The sequence below is a fragment of the Tachysurus vachellii genome, chromosome 1, assembly GCF_030014155.1.
Source record: "Tachysurus vachellii isolate PV-2020 chromosome 1, HZAU_Pvac_v1, whole genome shotgun sequence".
Lineage (NCBI taxonomy): Eukaryota > Metazoa > Chordata > Actinopteri > Siluriformes > Bagridae > Tachysurus > Tachysurus vachellii.
This window is the reverse complement of record NC_083460.1, coordinates 12,424,936-12,450,886: the sequence shown is the minus strand read 5'-3', so window position 1 is coordinate 12,450,886 and position 25,951 is coordinate 12,424,936. Positions and strand designations below refer to the sequence as shown.

At 38.4% G+C, this 25,951-nt stretch overlaps 3 protein-coding genes across 6 annotated transcripts; 1 reads left to right on the top strand and 2 right to left on the bottom strand.

Moving 5' to 3' along the window:
- On the bottom strand, positions 1-9,284 carry kpna5 (karyopherin alpha 5 (importin alpha 6)). Of its 2 annotated transcripts, XM_060872898.1 has the most exons (14): positions 9,147-9,284; positions 7,802-7,938; positions 6,830-6,931; positions 6,539-6,638; positions 6,346-6,440; positions 6,040-6,171; positions 5,646-5,734; positions 5,349-5,448; positions 4,918-5,081; positions 4,728-4,806; positions 4,419-4,544; positions 2,212-2,339; positions 1,774-1,952; positions 1-1,632 (listed from the first exon to the last, which is right to left on the bottom strand). In XM_060872898.1, the coding sequence occupies exons 1-14, from the start codon at positions 9,148-9,150 to the stop codon at positions 1,445-1,447; spliced, it is 1,623 nt and encodes a 540-aa protein (XP_060728881.1). In that variant the 5' UTR covers positions 9,151-9,284; the 3' UTR covers positions 1-1,444. The 2 variants fall into 2 exon arrangements, with proteins under 2 accessions (XP_060728881.1, XP_060728872.1); XM_060872889.1 differs by lacking the exon at positions 9,147-9,284 and having other exon boundaries at positions 7,802-7,945.
- Positions 9,285-12,837: 3,553 nt separating this feature from the next.
- zufsp (zinc finger containing ubiquitin peptidase 1) lies at positions 12,838-17,633 on the top strand. Of its 3 annotated transcripts, none has more exons than XM_060872864.1 (11): positions 12,838-12,965; positions 13,435-13,850; positions 13,945-14,046; positions 14,618-14,710; positions 14,849-14,958; positions 15,241-15,409; positions 15,598-15,792; positions 16,079-16,241; positions 16,494-16,657; positions 16,762-16,982; positions 17,491-17,633. In XM_060872864.1, the coding sequence occupies exons 2-11, from the start codon at positions 13,445-13,447 to the stop codon at positions 17,536-17,538; spliced, it is 1,671 nt and encodes a 556-aa protein (XP_060728847.1). In that variant the 5' UTR covers positions 12,838-12,965; positions 13,435-13,444; the 3' UTR covers positions 17,539-17,633. The 3 variants fall into 3 exon arrangements, with proteins under 3 accessions (XP_060728847.1, XP_060728829.1, XP_060728839.1); XM_060872846.1 differs by having other exon boundaries at positions 14,615-14,710; XM_060872856.1 differs by having other exon boundaries at positions 12,892-12,949; positions 14,615-14,710.
- A 486-nt stretch (positions 17,634-18,119) lies between these two features.
- On the bottom strand, positions 18,120-22,673 carry rwdd1 (RWD domain containing 1). Its single transcript, XM_060872877.1, has 7 exons — positions 22,496-22,673; positions 21,926-21,991; positions 21,716-21,846; positions 20,458-20,601; positions 20,028-20,160; positions 19,236-19,298; positions 18,120-18,319 (listed from the first exon to the last, which is right to left on the bottom strand). Exons 1-7 carry the CDS (start codon positions 22,566-22,568, stop codon positions 18,207-18,209), a joined length of 723 nt encoding a protein of 240 aa, XP_060728860.1. The 5' UTR covers positions 22,569-22,673; the 3' UTR covers positions 18,120-18,206.
- Between the last annotated feature and the right edge of the window lie 3,278 nt (positions 22,674-25,951).

Genomic DNA, 25,951 nt, shown 5'->3' with positions numbered 1-25,951 from the left:
GAGTGAACAAGAACATTTTATTTGTTCTCTATTATTTATACAATTTCAACATTCTGATGTCCTTTATGCTGCACATCTGAACCGACACCAACGTTCCCTGATGAGGAGAACAAAGCAACCTGAAAAGCATCATACAAACATGAGAAATATTACAGCATTGTACTGTATGTGCTTCTGTAATAATCTCTTTAGCTCAAATTGCCTCCGTTAGGCCAAACTTAATGGTCAGTGAACTGAAAGTCATTAATATCCAACAGAGCATGCTAAAGAACGCAAAAGCAAACATTTATAAGGAAAAATGTTTAAAACTTACCCCCCCCCAAAAAAACAAAAAAAAAACAAAACAAAACCAAAAAAAAAAAAAAAAAAACTCAATTTCTCCATTAGCATGCTTCATAAAAAGTCCAGCATTAGTATTCTACATTGTGGAGAAACTTCATAGTTTATTCATTAATTATTCAGATCATTTTCCAGGGATGCCACACATTCAACATGGAGCAGTGTTTCAATAACATTATTAAACAGACCCTGGTCCAATTCCTATGGCAGCCACGTTAAAACCTGTCATTGTACATTGCCTCGACTGAACAGTGCTCGCTCTGCATTAGACAAATTAGGAGTTGATTCAATGTCTCTATAAATTTCCGGCAATGGCTCTGTACCCGAACCAGCTCATGAACATGCCAGGTGTTCACCAGTGACTTTGTGTTCCAAGTGCCTGCTTGTGAGAGGTCTTTAAGTGGGCATGAGAGAAAGACATCATCAAGGTGAGAAATACAGAATAAAAACTTTCACTTAAAGCATAATTGTACTGTAGCATACAAAAAACATCACAGTCACATCAGCTTTAATAAATACCACTACACTCTATTCTCTATTCTGTCTCTTGATCTTATCTCTCACTCACTCACACAAAATTTACTGCCAATTAAATGTTTATATTTTCAAAGGTCACACACTTTTTCGCATCTTACTTATTGTGTTATTACTTTGATATCCAAAAATTAATTAATGCAGAGAAAAAGAGGACAGATGTTTAGAGAGGAATTAGTGTAAAACAAAATAGCAATAATCTGGGCATGAATAATATGGGCATATCCGACACTGGTGTGTCCGACCCAGGCATGTCCTGTAAAGTGGATACAGGTGACGAGAGCAGTTTGTATTTCAGAGAGACGACTTGAGTGCCAGCATCATACTGACAGGTACAAGGTTAAAGAGGTAGCTTCACATTTCATAAGGGATGTAAAGATATATATGTGTGTGTGTGTGTGTCTATTTATAGACACACACACATATACACACACACATATACACACAGTGGTGTATATAGAAGAGACAGAAAGAAAGTCTGTATGAGCTCAGAACTCCAACAGGAAGTAAAGCTGTATTTCTCCACTGTGTGTGTACAGGATGCAGGATGGAGATAGAGGGATGGAAATACTTAGAGCTGGAAACGGTCCATGGGTCCATGTTGCTGTTGGAAAATGTATTGGTCCTGGTTCTGGTCTACTTGAGGGGCAATGGTAGCGTCTTCTTCCTCCACACCAAAGTAATGCTCAATTAAATCAAATGCTTTCTGATAAATCTCCTGGTTCTCGTGGCTCTGCAGGAACTCGATCTTATCCAAGCCTGGAGCACAAAATAACATTCGAGTCTATAATTAACAGTATTGTAATAACATTCGTGTGTGAGAGATTACAGCAAATTCATAAAAGAAAGGCACAGTCAACAAAGCCGTGTTCAAGAGAGGCTGTGCGTGTGTGTGTGTACCGTAGGCCTCCTCAATAAGCGCACAGTATGGATTAATGCCTGTGCCATTCTGTTTGGATTCCTGCTCCCCCAGACGGAGGATATTTTCCAGGCCATTTAGAGAAACTTGAACAATTTTTGAATCCATCACCGTCAGCAAGTCACACATAGGCTTAATGCAATTTAGAGACACCAGGTACCTGAAAGAACACACACACAAATATACAGATTACTTAATCATGTTAATTTGTTCCCTATATGAATTTTATGTAAATTGTGAAGAACACATGATAAACCATGAAACACACTGTATGACTATGACTCTCCCTCTTTTATTGCATGTGTATACAGTTGATCTGTATTATGTGTACGTTTATCAGGAAACACAGTACAAATGTGAATTTAGAGATAAAGTAAATATTATTATGTTTTGATATTAATCAAAGGTCTTTGATGTACCTGATTTGTTCTGGTGTTCCTCCGCTGGTAGCATTGGTTATGGCCCATGCTGCTTCCTTCCTGGTGCGAAACTCTGCTTTCTGTAAAATCTCGATCAACACTGGGAAAATGCTGGCATCGATCACTGCCTGCATAAAAGAAACACAATGAAGTCCACGTCAGCTCCATTCCCACACCATCGTAAGGTTCCTTCCAACTGGTGTTTAACAAAACTTTAAATTTTGCAAAGTTATATTTTCGTATTGAGAAAACAAGATTCAAGAACCAATTTTACCACCTGGCTCAAGGGTTAATAATAATGTGCATCGGAAACTATTTAGGTGTAGAGCACAACCACAGGCTTTTGGCACGAATTAAACCATAGATAAATTAGTGTATTATTATAGTCTGTATTATAACCCAACCATAGCAGGCCTGTGTATAACTGGCAGTAAAACATATTGTGATATTAAATGTGAGCCTCCTGTACATCACAAAGGCCACTTAAATAGAAACATCTGTAAAACTGCATTCATACAATTACCCAAACAGCTAAATTTTTTAGCACTAACACACAGGTATGTACAGTATCTGACAGAAGTGAGTGCAACCCTCGCGATTTTTGTAAATATTTTATTATAATTTTTCATGCGACAACACTGAAGAAATGACACTGTGCTCCAATGTAATGTAGTGAGTGTACAGCTTGTATAACAGTGTAGGTTTGCTGTCCCCTCAAAATAACTTAGCATACAGCCACTAATGTCTAAACCGCTGGCCACAAAAGTGAGTACACCCCTAAGTGAAAATGTCCAAATTGGGCCCAATTAGCCATTTTTTTCAACTGGTGTCATGTGACTCAGTGTTAAAAGGTCTCAGGTGTGAATGGGGTTCAGGTGTGTTAAATTTGGTGTTATCGCGCTCACTCTCTCATGCTGATCACCGGAAATTCAACATGGCACCTCATGGCAAAGGACTATCTGAGAATCTGAAAAAAAATGTTGCTCTACATAAAGATGGCATATCCTATAAGAAGATTACCAAGACCCTGAAACTGAGCTGCAGTACGGTGGCCAAGACCATACAGTGGTTTAAAAGGACAGGTTCCACTCAGAACAAGCCTTGCCATGGTCGACCAAAGCTGAGTGCATGTGGTCAGTAACATATCCAGAGGTTGTGTTTGGGAAATAGACGTGTGAATGCTGCCAGCATTGCTGCATAGGTTGAAGGGGTGGGGGGTCGGCCTGTCAGTGCTCAGACAATACGCCACACACTGCATCAACTTGGTCTGCATTGCTGTCATCCCAGAAGGAAGCCTCTACTAAAGATGCACAAGAAAGCCCACAAACAGTTTGCTAAAGACAAGCAGACTAAGGACATGGATTACTGGAACCATGTCCTGTGGTCTGATGAGACCAAGATAAACTTATTTGGTTCAGATGGTGTCGAGTGCGTGTGGTGGCAACCAGGTGGGAAGTACAAAGCCAAGTGTGTCTTTCCTACAGTCAAGCATGGAGGTGGGAGTGTCATGGTCTGGGGCTGCATAAGTGCTGTCGGCACTGGGGAGCTAGAGTTCACTGAGGGAACCATGAATGCCAACATGTACTGTGACATACAGAAGCAGAGCATGATTCCCCTCCCTTCAGAGACTGTGCCGCAGGGCAGCATAACAACATGATAACGACCACAAACACACCTCCAAGATGAACACTGCCTTGCTAAAGAAGCTGAGGGTAAAGGTGATGGACTGGCTAAGCATGTCTCTAGACCTAAACCCTATTTGTGCATCTGTGGGTCATCCTCAAATGGAAGGTGGAGGAGCGCAAGGTCTCTAACATTCACCAGCTCTGTCGTCATGGAGGAGTGGAAGAGGACTCCAGTGGCAACCTGTGATGCTCTGGTGAACTCGATGCCCAAGAGGGCAAAGGCAGTGCTGGAAAATAATGGTGGCCACATAAAATACTGACACTTTGGGCCCAATTTTTACATTTTCACTTAGGGGTGTACTCACTTTTGTGGACAGTGGTTTAGACATTAATGGCTGTGTGTTGAGTAACTCTGAGAGGACAGCAATCTTACACTGCTATACAAGTTGTACACTCACTACATTACATTGGAGCACAGTGTCATTTCTTCAGTGTTTCACATAAAAAATGTGAGGGGTGTATGTATGTAGTAAGCACAGTGGACAGTGGAAAAGTTTCACAATTGAAAGTATAGACACTTACTTGAATTTGCGCTCGATTCCCTGCAGTGATGTTTGAAACGGTCCAACATGCTTCTTTTTTTATCGACTCTTTAGGACTGCTGAGCAGGTGAAGGAGACAGGGTAATGCTGAACAGTTCAGGATCACCTAATGTACACACACACGGTATCCATTGATCTAATGCTAAAAAATCAATTCAGGTTTGTACTGAATTTAATGCGTACATTAAGTATTATCTGTTGAGTTATGCAGCACCCAGAACATGCAGAAGCTAAATCTCAAAATGAAGAAATGAAACTCAGTGAAGAGGTGAGGCACTCGCTTGTGTACCTGAGTCTGAATATCATCTCCAGTCACAATGTTCCCCACAGCCCGTAGTGCAGGAGACACCACTTTATAATCACCATGCCTGCAGAAGCCATAAAGAACTGCTGTTCAGAGCTGGGGTACAACGTTATGCTAAACACAGTGGGGTGTGTGTGTGTGTGTGTGTGTGTGTGTGTGTTTGTGTGTATCTTACATGAGCAACTCCACTAATCTGCGACACACTCCTGAATCGATCACGGCCTGGATTTTCTCATTCGGTCCGTCTGACAGATAAGAAAGTGCCCAACAAGCATCTGCTAAAACATCTGGATCACTGCTAAACAGCAGTCTAGAGAGAACACTAAGACAGGGAGAAACCTGAGAAAACAAAACACAATCTAGTTCAGCCGCACACACCTACACAGAAGTTTTTATTTTTTATTTCCTGATGTTTTGTCTTGTACTTAACTTGTTGAGAAAACTGTCTTCTACACTACATGTCACTGCATGTTTTTTAAATTGTGAATTGATAGAAAGCTGATTAACCCTTCAGCCCTAGTTTTGCTGACATAAAAACATAACATGAACACAAACTTAATAAATCACAGGACAAAGAGTGGTGAGTGGGTGTACAGGTATGTGTACCTTGCTGAAGTCTGGTGGAGGGTTTTTACCTCTGCACAGGTTTGATAAAGCCCACACAGCGTTCCGAGTGGTGGTGAGACGGTTAGATTTTGCAAGTAACCTACAGAACACACACACAGGGACATACGCACACACGCACGACAACAAATAACAGTAATGGTGTAGTCAGTTCCGTTAACAGCATTATATCCTGTATTACATTATAAAAAAGAGTGCATAAATAAATAATGATGATGTAGTGTTACAATGATGATGATGAAGGTGTGTTAGATTGATGATGTTCCTAATCACACTCACTGCTGTAGTGAAGGGAGTATTCCGCAGTTAAGGACAAAGTCTCTACACTCTGCGTTATCTCCTGCAATGTTTCCAAGCGCCCACACAGCCTGTACACACACACACTAACTAGTTTAACTATTAAACTACAACAAACTGTCCAACCAATGATCAACTTACACTTATTAAAACTAACCACAACTTAAACAACCACCATTATTCACTCCTAATTAACATTAAACTAGGTACATCTAAACTAGTTATTCTCAAGCTACACATCACCACATTAGCTTTATTAGTTAAGTTCCTGAAGTAGCTTCTGCAAATACTAGCTGCTGTATGCTTATCTAATATACAAGACCTAACTCATTAACTGGCTATGGCTGACCTTGCTAATGCTAATGCTAATGCTCACCTGCTCCTGCACATCTTCATACTCCGAGTTGAGCAGCTCAATGAAAATCGGAACAGCTCCTGTTTCGATCACCACTTTAGTGTGCAGGAACGTTCCGGAGGCGATGTTTGTCAGAGCCCAGGCTGCTTCAAACTACACCAATAAATAGAGCAAATACAATAAAAAAATGTTTTAACTCATGAACAGACATAGTGAGCAATAGCTTTAGTGCTAATATCCTCATGCTAAAAGCAAAACACATATCAAACAATCTAAATTTAAATAGAATATATTTTCAAGCTTGTGTGCCGCGTTGATGTTTCTCACCTGCAGTGTACAATTTTCACTCCTCTTCAGAAACTCTACAAACCTGCTCACTACACCAGGTGTGGCGATGACCTCATCGATGGGTGGGTTCGGCTCTACAGAGCAGAAGCAGTATTTAGTTGATTTAAGTGAATGAACAAATAAAACTGACATTTAGTGGTTAAAGGTGATAAAGGACTTAAGATTTTTGTGCCTTTGGAGAGTAATTTCCTGAATTTCTGTGTGGCGAGAAGCTGCTGGTCTGCGTCTTCAGAAAAGATCATCTGCACCATGTCTGGAGTTATAACTGCATCCTGCAGTAGACAAAAATCACTGCCTTTTACACAAATGTGATCATGTTAAGTGATTAAGCATCAATGACACATTCTCACACACTTCATCATGGCCGCTGTAGGATATGGTGGAGTGTGTTTTGGGACACAGCCCATGAGTGAACTACATAAGAAGGAGTATAAGATTGAAACAGAAGCTAAAGGTCACTTACTGAGGACATAGGTACTGTGGAGCTGATGTCTGGATCCTGGATGGGACATTCGAGCATGGACTCGTCACATGATGGTGCAGACACATTCCTCCTCTTAAATAGCTGCACACAAGGATGAAAAATTCCTTTACAACCGTGTAAAATGTTCCTCAGCCTCATCACAATATATATATAAAATATATTTGTTTATTTATAATTACTTCCTGTTTATTCCCCCTCCCTACTGTTAACAAGCCCCTCTCTTGTGTAATAATAGAACAGTTCAGGCTAGAGGTCTTCAATCGTACACTTAAAACCCGAGGTCCGACCCGAGACCTGAGCGGGTTCGGGTCTAAAAGTTTCACATGTGCCTCGGACACGGGTTGGGTATAATAATAGTGGCATCGGGTCTCAGGTAATTTAAAATTAATGTGTTTTTACCGAACGGACCCAAACTACTGTATCTCGCGTGTGTGCATCAACTTGAGTCCTTTTCCAACCTCTCCTCTCTTTGCCAAGACCGCTTGCGACATCCGTGTGGCTGGCGGTAAGCTAATTTTCGTTGAAACAGACCTGTCAATCAATTTAGAATCCACACTGTAACGGTTACTTTTCTGTCTGACTGGTGCGTGCAGGGCTGCATCGGTGTGTGCAACATTCGGGTCCAGTCGGGTTAAAAAAAATTGCCAACCGGTCCGGTCGGACTCGGGTCAAATGTTTTCGGGTTTGTCTCGGGTCGGGTCGGGTCTTTCTTTAGAAAAATAATAATAATAATTATGCACATCGGGTTCGGGTAAAAAGTGATTCGGGTCACTTTGGGTCGGATACATTTCTTTAGACCCGAGAAGACCTCTAGTTCAGGCACATCACAGATGCAGTAGAGCATCAACAGCCTTCAGGCAGCAGCACAGTGCAGTGTTTAGTCACTGTTACTAATTATTACTAGTGCTGTTATCAGTGTTTGTATTGTATGTGATGATATGACTGATCCACCTGCTCTTCTCTCTTCTGTTTGCGGAGTTGAATGCCTTCTTCCTCTCTGCGCCGTCGCATCTCCTGCGGGTTCAGGGCTTTGTTTTTGTAACTCTTCATCCGATAATTTTCATTTCCTGGACTTGCCATTGCACCTTCTGACATCAAACACAAAACAGCATCAGATCTGTCAGACTTGCAGTGTATTAATTAACAGGAACAAATGCGAAAACTGCAGCATGAACAGCATGAGCATGATTTTTTTTACTTTCTTAGGTATACAAATAGTAAATATCAACGTAAAAAACTCACTCATTCAATGGTACTGTTTAATTTGCAAACCTAAATTAAGACTTAATGTATTTAAACGATTGTATTTGTTATTTTTCCATGTGTACTTATCCTGTGGACATATTCAACACCTGGACACATCAAATTGCTAACCTAATTATCCAAATACCTTAGTGCACAATGATGTTATTACAATATACACTACACACAGTACATCACACTACACACAATACAACACACTACACACTACAACACAAAGCACAGCACATCACACCACACATCACATCACACCAGACACTACATGCAGTACATCACACCACACTACATGCAGTACATCACACCACACCACACGCAGTACATCACACCACATCACACTACACGACACACAGCACATCACACTACACATCACACCACACTACTCACAGCACATCACACCACACCACACCCAGTACATCACACCACACCACACCCAGTACATCACACATCATACCACACTACACACAGCACATCACACATCATACCACACTACACACAGCACATCACATCACACTACACACAGCACATCACATCACACTACACACAGCACATCACATCACATCACATCACACTACACACAGCACATCACACACACTACACACAGCACATCACACACACTACACACAGCACATAACACTACACACAGCACATCACACTACACACAGCACATCACACTACACACAGCACATCACACTACACACAGCACATCACACTACACACAGCACATCACACTACACACCCACAACCCAGATTTAACGCTTTAAACAACGGTACAAAATATACATTTGAACGTAATGTATTCATACATTGTGCACACAATGTGTGATGTACACTGAGTAAAGTCTTCTGTGCAGTTTAGTAATATCCGTACTGAGCTAACACTGACATCTAGCACAACTAGCTAATAAACTACAGCTAAGGAATTAGCCACGTTAGCTTAGCTACGCCACCAACTATATCCATAGTATTCGGTTTTATCCTCATTTAGAGCGGATTAAAATTCGGAATCAGCAGTAGAAAAACACTGAGCGATTCTCACCCATTTAATCCCAGAATTCAGCTGTGCGTGTTTTTATTTTCCTTGTCACACACTTCCAGTATCACTCCCACTGATTAGGGCAATATGGCGGCCAAAAGATACAGATGGCTCCTCAACCTCACTTCCGGTGCTACTTCCGGTGCTACTTCCGACGTTACTTCCTGTTTCGTCCTGCGCCCGTACAGTGTGACGCTTGTGTTTCACTATTGTGCTGTTAGTGATGTTTTATTATCTTGTTATTAATGCTGTCTTATGAACTTTCCAGTACAGTAAAAGACGCAGACAGGAAGTTAATATCAATGAGTATTACAGTCGGCCGTATATTTTCTTTTTGATTGTTTAAAGTTGGGACAAAAAAGTTTTGGTTTACACCAAACCCCTTTGTAACAATGATTAAAAGGGGCGAGGACATATGTTGTGCTTTTAATAATGAATGTAACAGGGCTCTGAAGTTTTGAAGACAGGAAAGAGTGACACCCCCCCCCCCCCCAAAAAAAAAATAAATAAATAAATAAATAAATAAATAAATAAAATAAAAAAATAGAAAACTGTTTCACCAGGATCACTGACCACATTTTACATTTTAACATTTGTTCAATTGCCTTTTAATAATTTGCGTGTGTTTGTTTGTGTCTGTGTGTCTTTGTGTGTGTGTGTGTGAAAGAGAGAGAGAGAGAGAGAGAGAGAGAGAGATTATGACTGGGGTCATTTTTAGGGTCATGATTGAGAACAATGTCCCGTCCAGAGACAAGCTGTTTCGTGTTGAGGTTTTGTTCAAACTGACCATCGAAAATACCCTCTCTAATGAATGTTTTTTTTTTTTTATTATTGGTTGTTGCGTTAAATCTTACCCATATACAATAGTGCTATTTTCTGATTGGCTATTGTGCTGATAAGTGTCAGGCTCGACTAAGAACTCCAGGGGTGACGCGCTTGATTCCAGCCCGGTTCCATAGAGACAGCGGTGTTGACAGATACATTTTGGGCGCTGCGGCATATTAAATACATGATAAATAGTAAGTTTTTCTGCGTGAGAAATACAATGAGAGCGTGACAAATGACCCAAATGCGGGACTGTCACTCTCAATGCGTGGCAGTTGACAGCTCTGATGTAATGTGAAAATAAATACATTGATTAGAAAGAAACGTCACTAAATATCTGCATATTTTACATGTACATGTACAAACCAGCAACCAGTACAGTACATCAGATACACCTGATATCGTTTAACCTTCATGTTGTCCCTGGGTCTTTTTGACCCCGCTGGAAGAATTTAATGTGTCATAACTTTGGTTTTCTTCCACATATTTGCCTGAAATTTAGCAGGATTGTTCCAAATTATGAACTTTGCAAGCAAAATTTAATTAATTCTATTTTCGTTGAACTATGTGTTCAGAACAGTATATACTACATGTTCGTTATCCTCTTGGGTCATTTTGACTCAGCCACATTTAGTGGGGCAATAGGTCACACTTTTGCCCTTTTCAGGGCAATGAACATACATACAGACACAAAAATGCACACGTAAAATGTCCACTAACACACGCACTCAAAACACACACTCACACCCCCCCACACACACATGCACACACACACACAAACACACCCACAAATTGGGCATTGCATTTCATTAGGCCTCCAGAAAAGAAAAAAAAGCCAAACATTTGTAAATATTTCACACTTTTGATAAGCCTTCGCCTAGCAGAGGGCAAAATATGATCTACCGAAATGATGCTACACGCACACACACACACACACCCACAGTCAAACACTGTTCAAAGCACTGGGCATAGCAATTCATTAGGCCTCAAGAAAAAACAAAGGCTACTCATTTGTAAATATTTCACACTTGTTAGATGCATTTGTCCAGCTGGGGGCAAAATCTGATCTACCAACAAGCTTTACACAGACACACACAGACACACAGACACACACACACACACACACACACACACACACACACACAAGCATTGGGCATTGCAATTCATTGGGCCTTCAAAAAAACAATAACAATCATTTGTGAATATTTCACACTTGTTATATGCATTTGTCCAGCTGGGGACAATATCTTCTCTTCTTCTTCTACCAACAATCTTTACACACACACACACACACACACACACACACACACACACACACACACACACACACACACACACGTTGTGTTTTCATATTCAAATCATATTTGTTTCCTCTCTATTTATGAATTTAGTTGCATCAGTCAGCTTTGGCCTGGAGATATGCTGAGTAATGTTTGACATTTATCAGTCAGCGGTTATCCAAAATAATATTTAATAATTTCTGCTTATTTTACTCAAAACATTGCAAAAATTCATAAGGGTTATCATTCATAAATGAAGTATAATAAAACAAAACATAAGGAGGTAAACAAAGTTTTATTCACATGAAATTATGGCATGTTTTTGAGTGTGTGTGTGTGTGTGTGTGTGTGTGTGTGTAGCCTGTTGTTGGTTGATCAGATGACATCAGGTGGGCAAAATACATATTACAAGTGTAAAATAGATATTATACACAGAATGGTGCTAATTGTAGAATTTTTGATTTATAAGCATTCAAGTCAATTTGGCCTATAAAAAAACAGGTTTTATTATTTGCTGACATTAAAAATGGTCAAAATGGTTTCAAAACAATCTCCTGCCCTTGAAATATACCAGCCTGTAATCGTGCATCAACTTTTGTGCCTCTATAATGAAAATAATTCAAAATTTCTGTTTTTTTTTTTTTTTACTAAAAAATGAGGCATTTTTGTATATAAATAAGGTTGATTATACCAAATATATATATATATATATATATATATATATATATATATATATATATATATATATATATATATATATATATATATATTTGGTATAATCAAATATATAAAAAAAAAGGTTGATAAGGTTGATTATACCAAATATATATATATATATATATATATATATATATATATATATATATATATATATATATATATATATATATATATATATATATATATATATATATATATATATATATATATGGTATAATCAACCTTATGGAACCCGGAACTTGTTTAACCCTTATGTTGTCCTCCTATACAAATTAGGAGCGCTGAGTCAACTTGACCTTGTCTGTTTTGACTGCTTATAAAAAATGAAGTATATATGATAGCCTTTTTTTTTTTTTTTTTTTTTTTACTTTTTAGTCTAACTTGTTTCCAACATATTAACATATATTTAGCAAATATATATATATATAAATATATGTTAATATAGTTTTTTTTTTTTTACTTTTTAGTCTAACTTGTTTCCAACATATTAACATATATTTAGCAAATATATATATATAAATATATGTTAATATAGTTTTTTTTTTTTTACTTTTTAGTCTAACTTGTTTCCAACATATTAACATATATTTAGCAAATATATATATATATATATATATATATATATATATATATATATATATATATTTGCTAAATATATGTTAATATGTTGGAAACAAGTTAGACTAAAAAGTAAAAAAAAAAAAAAAAAAAAAAGGCTATCATATATACTTCATTTTTTATAAGCAGTCAAAACAGACAAGGTCAAGTTGACTCAGCGCTCCTAATTTGTATAGGAGGACAACATAAGGGTTAAACAAGTTCCGGTTGATTTAAAAGCAGCATAACTAAAAATCAGACAGAGGTCACATGATTAATCCTTCACCGGTCACGTGATTAACGCTTTCCCAGTCACGTGATTGTGAAGGGTGACCGTTTACGCGTCTCGGCAGAAGGGTTTTGACGAAAAAGGAATTAAATAAAGTGAGACTGTGAATGAGTGAGTTTCATCCTCTTGTGTATCAGAAATCATTTTATTATTTAAGCACGAGATATTAGCCTAGACATCTAATGACGAGAAGAGGATAGATGGAGAGAGGAACAGACAGAGAGGAGGATAGGTAGATAGATAGATAGATAGATAGATAGATAGATAGATAGATAGATAGATAGGAGGTTAGCCTGTTAGATATTTGTGAACCAAATGTAAACACGGTATAAATCGAATGCAGGTCAGATGCAAGTGCTGTAAAATTACGTCATGATGCATTTCATCGAATCGCAGGATTTTACTTTCGTTTTTAAACGTTTTCGGTGCAAAACACCTTGAAAGCAGACGCCAGTATCAGTTAAATGCTGCACGTGTGATCTCAGTACCATACGTTGGGCGTCAACATTCGGTGATGACGTCATGAGTGTATAGTGTGTGTTTACAGGACTCTTTACAGATCGTGCGTTCTGTCTTTCAGCACCTTTGTCATGCCAGTGTGTGAGATCTGCAGTGAAGAGCTGGCATGTGACTCGGAGCTGAAGACTCACCTGCTCCTGACACACCTGGAGGATGAGGTGTCCTGTCCGCTCTGCTCACTCTCTGGTGTCTCTTACGATGAGCTGAACTTTCACATCAATACAGCACACGCTGAGATGGACAGTGGACACACAGCTGCTACAGGTGAGCCAGGACATCCAAAGCGTAAATCTGAGACAGGAGCTGGCTTATCTTCTGTGTCCCGGTCACCAGAATCTCAGAATGGAGTGATGAAACTGAACCATAGACATGCAGGAGAAACCAGTGACCCTGGTAAAAAGCATGAAAAGACTAGAGGAAGCAATATGATGGAGCTTCTTGCTTCAAAACAGAGGCGACTATCCTCCCCAAGCAAAGGTGACATTCAGATAAGACTTCAGTGTTTAAATAAAACTCCAGTGTATCTGCAATTTGTTCATGTGTTTTTTGTTTTGTTTTTGGTGTGTTACAGGCAGAACGTTCTCTTGTCCACTGTGTGATCTGGTCTGCACTGACTGCTTTATGATGCAGGAACATGTGGAGCTTCATCTCCAGGACCATGCTGTTTCTGATGGTGTGTACAGTGATCATTCATTCATTCATTCATTCATTCATTCATTTTCTACCGCTTATCCGAACTACCTCAGGCGTCATCGGGCATCAAGGCAGGATACACCCTGGACGGAGTGCCAACCCATCGCAGGGCACACACACTCTCATTCACTCACACACTCTCATTCACTCACACACTCTCATTCACTCACACACTACAGACAATTTTCCAGAGATGCCAATCAACCTACCATGCATGTCTTTGGACCGGGGGAGGAAACCGGAGAATGTGCACTAAGCCACCGTGCCCCCCTGTACAGTGATCATGAACTCTGAAATAATGAAATTACTGATGGAAAGCCGAAGTGTGTGTTCACTTCCTGTCTTAAATTCCCCACCTGTTTCACTGTTACTGCTTATCTAACAAAAATGATACTGGTAATGTCTTCACATCAGTATTTTTATAATCAGTTGTACTGATGATAGTTCCCCTTAAAACGTCTTGACAAAACTGATAAATGTTTGCTTTTTTAATAATGATGGGCTTGGTCAAGTCAGCTGGTTAAGAGCTTTGTGTGTGTGTGTTGCAGGAGCAGTGTATGTGTGTCCTATGTGTAAGGTGGCATGTGATGACAGCTGTTCTCTACAGGAACATGTGGAGCTTCACCTGGACAATAGCCCTGCCGGTATTCACACACATACACACACACACACACACCTGAAGTATTCATTTAATACCTGATAGACCTGCCACCTCCCTCCTTTGCCCCTCTTTATGGCTGTTGAGATGAAGATCAGTAAGTTTGGGGTATTTGTGTTTCCAGGGGATTTTTATGGAGACCTGCGATTTGCTCAGCAGCTACAGGAGGAAGAAGAGTGCAAGAGGAAGGAGGAAGAGGCTAAACGTGAGGCAGAGGAGTTCAGACAGCTACAGGTCAGCAGAAATCTTGTCATATACATCACTGTTTATACATTAGTGTCACATTACCATCCTAAATAGTGCCAGGACTAACACTACACTAACTATAAAAATGTGTTTCATTAGTGTTTCATTTCTTGGTAGAAGCTGTATTGTGTAATAACAATAAAGATCTATCTATCTGTGTATCAACCTGCCTATTGATCTAACTATCTATATATTGTTCTGTTGAGTGGTGATTTGGGATGAATGAAAAATAAAAAAATTGTATTCATGTTTGTGTGTGCGTGTGTTTAGATGCAGTTTGGGCTGGATAATGGCGGTGGATATCGTAAGCAAATGGAAAGGAGCATGGAGCAAGCTGTGTCCCGAGGTCACATGACTCCAACTGAGTTTCACATGAAGCGATTAGAGATGATGGAGACCCTAGCTGCTGGACTGGACGATGGCCAGACCAGAACCACAGGTTCAAAAACCTCTAATAATCATTTTTTGTTATAGCCACATGTTTATCAGGAGTTTCAGAAACAAACTGTTTCTGTATGACACACTGTTAACATTGGAGACAATTCTATAGTTTGGGCTGAACGAATTGCTTTAATTAACCATTAATGAACTTGAGACACATTTTGTTTCCGATTCTGTGTGTGTCAGGATTGCTGTCAGCGCTGTATAAATTTTACCAGCGTGAGCGTCAGGAGGGGACTCGTGTGTGGCTGTGTTCAGAACTGGAACACTATTCCTCTTCAGACGGAGACCGAGGCTGGGGCTGTGGCTATAGAAACTTCCAGATGCTTCTGTCCTCATTACAGAGACTTGAACAGTACACCACACTACACACCCTGTCAGGTAACTAACACAGTATGTGAAGAAATCACAAAAATCACCTGAGCATGGATTTGCTGCTAAATAAATAAGTAGATAATTGTATAAGTAACGAGTAACCTTTTTTATTCTGCGTCCAGCTTTTATAGTATTTTTATCATCTTAAAGAGCTGCGCTGAAAAGGAAGAACACACAAAACCTGAAAAACAAAGACATTATAACAAGCGGAATTCACAGATAATAAACCACAGTATGTATAATTATCACATCTAATAGAAGCAGCTGTGCACATTCTAATCTTGTGCTTCAGACTCGTGTCCCAGCATCCCACAAGTGCAGGCTCTGATCGAGGCAGCATGGGTGGAGGGTATCGATCCCCAGGGTGCATCTCAGTTCAACGGGAGGTTAAAGGGCACTCGAGCCTGGATAGGGGCCACAGAAATCTACACCATACTTACCTCCCTCAAACTGAGGTATGTGTGTGGTGGTGTTGTGGTGTGTGTGTTGTGTAGCCCTACTTACTAACTTTCACAGAACATTTTTTGTTATCAGAGCAGTGAGGATTTTAGACCATTTATCTGGATTTTAACAAATGCTTTAGCTTTAAATATGATCTTAAAAACATTATAGCAGTAATAAAATGCATTTCTATATTATGTTTCTAGTTATAGCATGATTCTAAGTTGATTTTCTAGCAGTAAAATGTGATTGCTGTCTTTACTCAGGGCACGCGTCGTAGATTTCCACCAGCCCACCGGTCCAGGTGACACACACCCACGACTGTTCCGGTGGGTGAAGAATTATTTTTCCCTCCCATCCAGCACAGGTGCCAGAGTTCCACCTAGAGTAGTGAAGACAAACCTGCCACCGATCTACCTCCAACACCAAGGTGCCCTACTTCACTCTTTAAAAACCTCCCTGTAGTGCTAAAATCCCCATCCACATTACATCACCCCGCAACACCCCCATATGAGGCTATTACTGTGTGTACAGGTCACAGCCGCACCATAGTCGGTGTGGAGGAGAGGAGAAACGGCAGTATATGTGTGCTAATGTTCGATCCAGGATGCTCTCCAGCTGAAATGAGGAAGCTTCTCAATCCAAACACAAGCCCTTCCCACTTTAATCGCCTGCGCAAATTTCCCACCCACCTTAAAAAGCAGCAGTATCAAGTGGTAGTGGTGGAAGGAGTGCTGTCTGAGGATGAAAAACAGGTACAGACACCTATCTGTTCTGTCCATGCTGTGTTGTGATTGGCTGAGAGTAAAAGTGTAATTAACGCTGTCCTTTTAGTCAATCAGCCTGAGAGGATAAATGAAACCTTGTAATTAGTTTTGTAATCTTTTTATTTATGAAATATTATTTATTGAAAATACAGGTTCTGCCTTTAGGAAATTATACATTTAAAAAAAAATACATATGAATTATATTAAATTTATAACTGACTATAATTTCTACAAAAGAATCGATTTAATTTTTAAGATCGATGATTATGATGTTTTACATTCCTGTGCAGAACAAATTCTTGGACCCAAAACACACCTTTTCTTTTTATAAAATAGTACAGCAGAGTAAAAGCAAAATTCATATTGGTGAGATTCAATCTGATTTGATCAAAAACACTAGTTCAAGCATCAGATTCTCACACTTTGTGTTACACTGTGTACAAACCTTACCTACATTTATACACAAACATGTTTATATCTTTCTCTTGTGTTGCAGGAACGTGTCATTACCTCAAGAATATTTCACGCTGAAAGAATTCCCTGATGTTTATTTTACTGTTTTTTAAATGATAATTTTTTTGAGCGAGTGAGTGAATGTCATGTCTTTACTCAGATAATAAACAAATGTTTTATTATTAATTATTTATTATTTAGTTTTTAACTTCTGATTAGTTTTTAACTATTCTTTTTTTAAATGGTATTAGAGGGCCAAGAACATAATACGTGGAACCTTCTTGTTCTTAAGATTTTTCTTTTCTGTCTTTTTCTCCACTAAGACTGGAGACCAGACTGTAACTGTACAGACAAGAAATTGGTCGATTAGTACTATTTCCACCCATTGATTAAGCAAAAGAGATGAACTTGAGATTAGCCCAGTGGTGGTACAATAGAAAAGTTTTATTTATTTATTAAACATTTTGTCTCCTAGCTCAGTGAACTTTGTCCTGCAGTGAAAATCCTTTTTATTGCCACAATCATTACGTTCTCCAAATCCAAAAAATAAAAAAAAAGACGCTAGCTGTGGGGATTTGTGCTCAGATCAGGTGGTTATTATGAAATGTTGAACACCATAAGTCTTAAAAACTCTGCTGTTGACTTGCTTTTTGCACTGAGAGCAGAATGCAGTTTCAAACACAGCCCTGTTTATTTGTAATTCTATGAAACTAAAAGAAATGTCCATTTTTACTCAAAGCTTTATTAATTTATTCAACATTAATCGTCATCACTGCCCAAATCCAAGGGATCAAAATCAGGATCGTCTTCATCCAGCTCCAAATCGTCCATGTCTTGGAATAAAGACTCGTCCACTTCCACACTGTTTCCAGCTAAAAAAAAAAAAGAAAAAGAGAGAGACAAAAAATTGTTTATCATTGCGAAAAAGATTTCAAGCAAAAGTATTATTACTAAAATACTGTAATCAATCAATATATAATAATATTCAGAATTTGAATAACATTTCAGCCCACGTTTGCTAAACCACCTCAGTATAACATCACTTCCGAACTTTAGAGTGACTTAGATTTCTGTTATTTGTTAGTTACAATGGCTTTATAGCTTTAGCGCTAAGGTAAGATACAAACCCAACATACTGAAAACATTTCTCATGTTTTTCATTAAATGTATTATAAAAGTACCTTTAGCATAATTGTCTTAAATAAGCACTTTGTTATTTAAAAAAAATAAAAATAAAAAAATCTTGTGCAGATTCACACTGCTGAAGTTTCTATACAAACATAATAGTATTCTAGACCTAGTACATTTATGGCATTTGGAAGATGCCTCTTACTTAGAGCCACGACCAAAAGTATTAATAGTAGTATCTGTATTAATGAATATGTTAACACTGGATCACTAGGTTACAGACTTAGGATACCATCAACCTAAGAATCTGTTCACCTTTTTTTAAATATACACATGAAACAAACAGGGAAAATAAGATCTAGTTTAAGTGTTTCAGGAAGAGGTAGGACTTCAGCCATCATTTGAAGATCAGCTATTCAGACATCTAGGGGAAGTTCATTGCACCACCTTGGTGTCAGAACAGAAAGGAGTCTTGATGTATAACTACCTCTTACCCTGAGGGATTGTGACACCAGTCGAGCAGTGCTACAGATCGGAGGAAGCTCGGTGCATTGCAAGGATTGACAAATAATGTATTTATTGATAGACACTTCATATCACTGCTGTAAGTTGCTCTGGGTACAGCTTCCTGCCAAATGCCGTAAATGTACAACTCCTCACCTTCCTCCAAGAACTGAATATCCGACGTGTCCAGGTTCCGGTCTTTTTCAAACAGCTGCTTTCCTGTGACAAAAAGAAACAAATCATGACTATTCTATGATCCAACACAAAGACTAGATCAGACAGACAATATAAAATCTGTTTGCTGATATTTATTGGCACGTTAACTTCACAAACCAATAGAGAAGCATGTTTCTTCACCGCTTGTCATAAATATTATTGTTTGAACGGATGAGGAGACTTACTAGACACATGCAATCCCCTGCACTCTGTATTGTGATGTGTGTGTGCTGAATGCCACAGATTACACCACACACTTCTGCTATATTCAGTATTATGGCTGGTCATTCACAGGGACAATAATACTACAGGTAGTAAACTAATTTTAAAAAATGTGTGCAGGTGTCAAATTGGGTGGAAGACTTTTATAAGAGGTTTAAAATCTATGCACAGAGTCCAGTGTCAGCATATTCTCAGAGGTAAATCTGTAAAATCTTTATTCCATCTTTGTTTGGATCAAGTTTGGATTTTTTTTTTCCATGAACAAGTTAAGTCTTAAAGAGAGGAATTTGATGGAAAGACTGCATATAGATGCTTTAATGTAAGTGACAACAGGAACACGCTTTGCTAATATTCCACAATACTAAATCTAAATGAGTAAAATGCATTTGTCTTTCTTATAAAAAAATAAATAAAAAATTGTAAATGTTTAGTGGTTTTGTGGTGTAAGAGAAATAAAACAGGCACACACAGCATTTTATGATTTACACACCTCCTGTTCTTTACACTTACCAGTAAGTTTGTTTTTCCCCGATTGCTCCTCCTCTTTCTGTTTTTTCCTCTTCAGCTCAGCCATCTCTTGCTCAAACCGTGCCTTCCATGTCAGGAAGTTCTCGATTGTAACTACAGTTCCCTGAAATGCTTTCTGCAAAAAACAGATAATAAAATGAAGACAAACTTGCTATATCATTAATCATTCTAAATGATTTCATTTGTTCCACTATAGAAAGTTAACAGTATTTGATGTGTTATATTTTATTTTTGCCACAATGAAAAATTGAGCTACAGCTAACTTAATTTAGTGTTAATGCCAACCATCATGTGTTCCTAATGAAGTGTGTGAGGTGTGTCAGTGATGATCACTGCTGTCTAACAAGGTTTTAATAAAGGTGTACAGTTCACACAAATCTTTAAATGTCATTTTAAAATGTCTCTGTGTTACCTTCTCTGCCTCTTCAGCCTCTCTTTCTTTTCTATTCTTCTCTTCTTCTCTTCTGATCTTCATCTGATCTATGACTTCGTTTAATTTTTCCTGCACAGCTGTCACCAATGTGAAGATCATAACCATGCCCAGGTTCTCATCTGCCTGTAAACACATGAAAAATCTGAAAAAGACTGTCCCAAATCCTTCTGTTCATGTCACACTTTAAATTCTTATTATTTTTTCATCAGGAACATGTAGAAGTATAGTTATGTAGCTTCTAAAAAAATAACTTTAAACCAAATAATAACAATTTACACTGATCATCCTGTTCATCATCGTTTACATACGCTGTTTGCTCTTAATGTATTACTCAGTCCTCTTGAGCATCAGTGAATGTTTGCACTTTTGGTAATAGTTGTGTACGACTCCCTCAATTTTCCTCAGTGTGAAAAATTTAACTGCATGGATCGCAACATGATACACATGACTGGATACACATGACTAGTATGCGACTCAGGGTTTATTTGTTTTTTTTCCTGCACAGCTTAGGAGAGCATGGCATAATGATCCACCAACCCAGGAGTCTGGGAACCTTTTTTCGCCAAGAAGCCATTGTACCATTTTTGGATAATGCCATTGCTAAATTTAATATTTGACTATTATTTAAAAATATATATAAATAAATAAATCATTTTGTCAATAACTTTATGTTAATACATTCCTGCCTGGCTTTCTAACCCTTCTCAGTCAACCTTGAGCACTGGTTGGACTTAATATTGCTTGTATGCAGGAACGTCATTGTCAGAATAACCATACTGACACGTCACAGTGTGGAACAGTTTTTTTTCTCACAAAGCAATACATTCTGTGCAAATCATACACACTAGAGCACCAGAGCTTTTTATTAAGATACATGTTTCAGTCCAATCACTTTAATCACAGTCGACATTTCCGTAATCATGCAAAGTACCTGCTTTAATTCAGAGAGCAGGGTTGATGTGTAAAAGGTAGGTACACATAAGTGATTTACTGCCACAGCATTACATGTGCATTGGCTGGAACAACATAAAATACATTATGTGGCTACATTTTAATGCTCATCTGTTGGTAAATGGTGAAACAACTGGAGAGCCACAAGTGGCTTGTGATCCAAAGATTCCTGACCATTGCAAAAAATCCATCACCTTCTAATATCCACACACGTTACTTTATGTATTTTACAGGACACAAAACAGTATAGTCCCACAAACCACTGCAGTGAGACATCATCACAGACCTGCTGCTGTAACAGAGACAAGATGTCCTCAATGTCCCTGTCTTCCAGGTTTTCCTGTGACTGAATCTCCCACAGTGGCACTTCATCTGGATAATTCTCCACATAGGTGAACTTCAACATCACCTGTACCACTAAAAGACAGATGGCGTATTTGCTGTAATGTAGTCTTGTGAAGTGTTTTATATTAAAGTAGACTTTTAGATAACTTACTCTCATCATTCCCTCCAGCATCTGAGGAAACCGTAATGGTGAAACTTATTGGATCTTCACACAGAACTGAGGAAGTCAGATTATAAAAAAAATAAAGTTTCAAAATATGATAAATTTATAGTCCTGTTTAAAAACCTTGACAAACTGCATCACTGTAACTGTAAACTGATAACTACACAGACTAAATCTGTATAACATAGTAGGTATTAAAGTAATTATACGAATATTACTACTCATTGCAGTGTATCCTGCACCAACAAGCCTGATTCTACTCATTAAAATTCTGTTTATTATTTGATTTAGTTGAATCTGGTGTGTTATGGCAGGAAACCTCTGATCCAGTAGTTAAAACATGTCATGTAAATTAGCTAGCATGAGATAACATGTACAGTAAAAATGCAACACATCGTGAAGGTTTGCTTGCCCTAATGTTTTATCATGTTTTGCATTTTATCTAATATGTTTCATTTTTAGACCTGTTAATACTTCCCAGTTAGTTATTTAACTTGGAAAACAGGTCCTGACTCTGATAGCTTAGCATGCTAACATTACAACGCTAACATTTCCAACCTGTGAATGAATCGGGATAAATGGACTGAATCGCTTCCAGCTCATTCCGCTGTTCCTCTCCGTAGTCTGTCATTTTATATTATTTTGTCCCTATTATCCATCGACTAAAGTCCCAGTTTGGGAGCAGAAACCCAAAAACGTGTGCGAAGCTTAACTGCTTGTACAACCGACAGGTTGCCAGATTAGCTGTTATTTAAGCTCATGGTTGCCAGAGCGGGGAGAATGTCTTTACTAGTTCACAATACAAAGTGATCTTTACTTGTCATTTCCCCCAATTACAATATTAAGTGATAAGCAAAATGTGGGATTAATTTAATTATTTGCCATTCAATGTCTGTTTTTTTAGTTTTATAGTTCAATATCAGTCGGTGTAACCAACCAAATAGTGAATTTTAAGTCACACAGAAAATTAATTGATGACTGATATTTAACTATAAAACTAAAATAATAAAAAAAAAAGACATTGAATGGCAAATAAGAGTCAGCTAAGGTGGCTCGGGCATCTGTTCCGGATGCCTCCTGGACGCCTCCCTGGGGAGGTGTTCCGGGCATGTCCAACCGGGAGGAGGCCCCGGAGAAGACCTAGTCCCTACTATGTCTCTCGGCTGGCCTGGGAACGCCTTGGTGTTCCCCCGGAAGAGCTGGAGGAAGTGTCTGGGGAGAAGGAAGTCTGGGCGTCCCTGCTTAGACTGCTGCCCCCGCGATCCGGCCCCGGATAAGCAGTAGAAAATGGATGGATGGTTGGTTACTAAAAACATTATTATGGTGTAAATAAAACATTATTTAACTCAAATTTAATTTGATTCTACAACACATACTGACCCTATTTGGTCAGTGTAGGGTTTATGGTAAATTGGAGTTCTACGCATGCGCGTCATTTGGCTAGCTGCCAATTAGGTATAGGTCATAGATATCATCTACACGTAGATGTTGCTTTGGGGTCCAAAAAAATGCGTCAAAACCGCTGCCATCTTGGTACAGGGCTCTTGTACTTCAAATTCATGGACGATGCCGGACTTTTGTGCTGCGTTTGCAACGAAATCTAAAAACCAGACAGCAAGGGATTATATTTCACAAGTGAGAATGTGTTTTATGTTATTGAATGTTAGGAAATTATATTTCTGGTTACATTGGTTTGTTTTAGTCCTTGGTTAACGACCGCAGCTAATCCATGCTTAGTTTTTGACAGGAAAACCGACAATGTTTGTAGATTCCGAAGCTCTTAATAAGGACTTTAAATATTGACTCATGCTTTTTTGCTTAAAGGTGAAAAGACCCAACTTTATGTATGTTCTGTAAGATTCCCTTATCTGTCAAACATATTTTATTAGATTGTCCTGGACCTAACAAGCAGAATGCTCTTTTATCAAGTTACTTCACTTAAGGACATATTAAGGCTGTCATTTTCGGCCTGAAGATATACTAGCACTATGCATTATATTTTGAAAAAGTAGATTATCTTAATATCAAAACCTTAAATTTTCTCTGGACTCAATGATAAATACATGTCTCACCGTTGGAATGAACCAAAAAAAACTAGAAAATCACATTCATGACAATTTATGGTGATTTTATTTCAGTTAGACCTTTGTCTACATTCACGCTGATGCATTAAAGAGGAGGTGGTCCCCTGTACCAAGATGGCGGCTCTATTGACGCATTCGTTCCAATGTACTGCCGTACCCAAGGCGACATCTAGGTGTAGATATCTATGGGTATACATAAGCAAAAATGTCAATTTTAATATGTGTATTTTAATATGTTTTCACATGTAATGTTGAATATCATTTTAAAATTGTGATGTTTAATATTTTGAGCTTTTATCAAGTTTCTGTTTCTTTGTTTGTAAAGTAGCAAGAAACTTTTGGAATTGTTTGTAATGTCCAGTGGAAATGACATAGGGTTAGTTATTTTGAAAATAAATAAGAGAGAAAATAAATGCAGCTATTCGCGTAGAATGAAGGCTTTAATGCCAAGCCGAACCATATTGGTTGGCGCTCACTGTCAATTTTAGCAAATTGTTTGACAGAAACGGACTTGACTTTATGGTTTCTACCTGAGGAAAGACATGAGCAAAAAGAAACTTTGCTGTTGACATTTGTATGTTAATGCTGATATGTAAATAAATAAATAAATAAAAATGCCTGGCCAAAAAAGTCATCACCAAGATTTTACTAAGCATGTAAATAAAATCCTTCCATTGGATATCATGGTGTGCTGGAGAAAACTTTTCACAGCGATCCAACTCTCCCATCGTCAATACAAGATCTTGAAATTAATGTAACTCTGGATAGAAAAAATAACTGTTGTGATGTTGTGTAAGCCTTTCAAATTTATACCAAGGCAAATGCGTGCCATAATCAAAGAAAAAGCCAATAAAATTTTTTTGTTATTTTATATATTATTCTCCATGCAGTGTATTTCATACAAACTAACCTTTAGTGTTTTTTTAAATCTCAGACTTTATCACTTCCATTTCTCGGTTCTGATACTGATAAAAATGCGTAAAAGAAAAGTTTTCAATGTGAAATTTGCTGTTTCCCTGCCTGCTTCCATCCAATTGGCCTTAAAAGATAAAATGGTGTACATGATAAAGTCATCCCTTAAAAAACTCACTGTCAAATAGGTTTTGATGTATAACAAAAGAAAGTTTGTTATTTTAATTTTACAGATACTTACAATTGTACAAAATATCTGAAGACAACAAACTGAATAATTGTTTTAAACCCGTAACATGGAAAATCCTTTATGTGGCTTAATTTACTAAACAACAACTAGGGAAAGCCATTTTTCTCTCATGTTTCTTCTGGAGCTATGGTACTCTATGAGGATGTCAGGAGTGGCGTAAAAATAAGTCAGAGTAGTTGAGGATATGTATGAGAGGAATATGACTGCAGTGAAATGTGCTGTAGGTCAGACAGAGGAGTTCAATGTGGAGGTGGGGCTACATCAAGAATCGGCTTTGAGTCCCTTTATGTTTGCTCTGGTGATGGACAGGTTGACAGATGAAGTCAGGCAGCAATCTCCATGGACAATGATGTTTGTGGATGACATTGTGACCTGTAGTGAGAGTAGAGATCAAGTGGAGGAACATGATCTGAAGAGGTCTGCTCTGGAAAGAAGAGTAATGAAAGTCGTAATAAATCAGAATACATGTGTATGAACGAGAGGGAGGGAGAACAGTGAGGTTACAGGGGGCTGAGGTAAAAGAAAGGTGCAGAAGTTTTTGGGTATTGGCCGAAAGTATTTGTGGTCAACCATCCAGTGTGACAAGGAGCGTGGAAAAGAGGCCAAGAGGCGACGGCAGGCGGGTTAGAGTGGGTGGAGAAATGAGTCAGAAGTGTTGTGTGAAAGAAGAGTGTCAGCAGGAATCAAATGAAATGTGTACAAGACAGTAGTGAGACCAGCTATGCTGTATGGGTTAGAGACAGTAGCAGTGAGGACATGAGGCAGAGA

Coding starts and splice junctions, on each gene's coding strand:
- kpna5 (XM_060872889.1), bottom strand. CDS start 7,945: ATGTCAGAAGGTGCAATGGCAAGTCCAGGAAATGAAAATTATCGGATG. Junction 6,441..6,538: donor CAGGAAATTACTCTCCAAAG/GCACAAAAATCT, acceptor TCTGCTCTGTAG/AGCCGAACCCACCCATCGAT. Junction 1,633..1,773: donor GCTTATTGAGGAGGCCTACG/GTACACACACAC, acceptor TTTGTGCTCCAG/GCTTGGATAAGATCGAGTTC.
- zufsp (XM_060872846.1), top strand. CDS start 13,445: ATGCCAGTGTGTGAGATCTGCAGTGAAGAGCTGGCATGTGACTCGGAG. Junction 14,711..14,848: donor CCTGGACAATAGCCCTGCCG/GTATTCACACAC, acceptor TTGTGTTTCCAG/GGGATTTTTATGGAGACCTG. Junction 15,793..16,078: donor CACACTACACACCCTGTCAG/GTAACTAACACA, acceptor CTTGTGCTTCAG/ACTCGTGTCCCAGCATCCCA.
- rwdd1 (XM_060872877.1), bottom strand. CDS start 22,568: ATGACAGACTACGGAGAGGAACAGCGGAATGAGCTGGAAGCGATTCAG. Junction 21,992..22,495: donor TTATCCCGATTCATTCACAG/GTTGGAAATGTT, acceptor TGACTTCCTCAG/TTCTGTGTGAAGATCCAATA. Junction 19,299..20,027: donor GGGGAAAAACAAACTTACTG/GTAAGTGTAAAG, acceptor TTTTTGTCACAG/GAAAGCAGCTGTTTGAAAAA.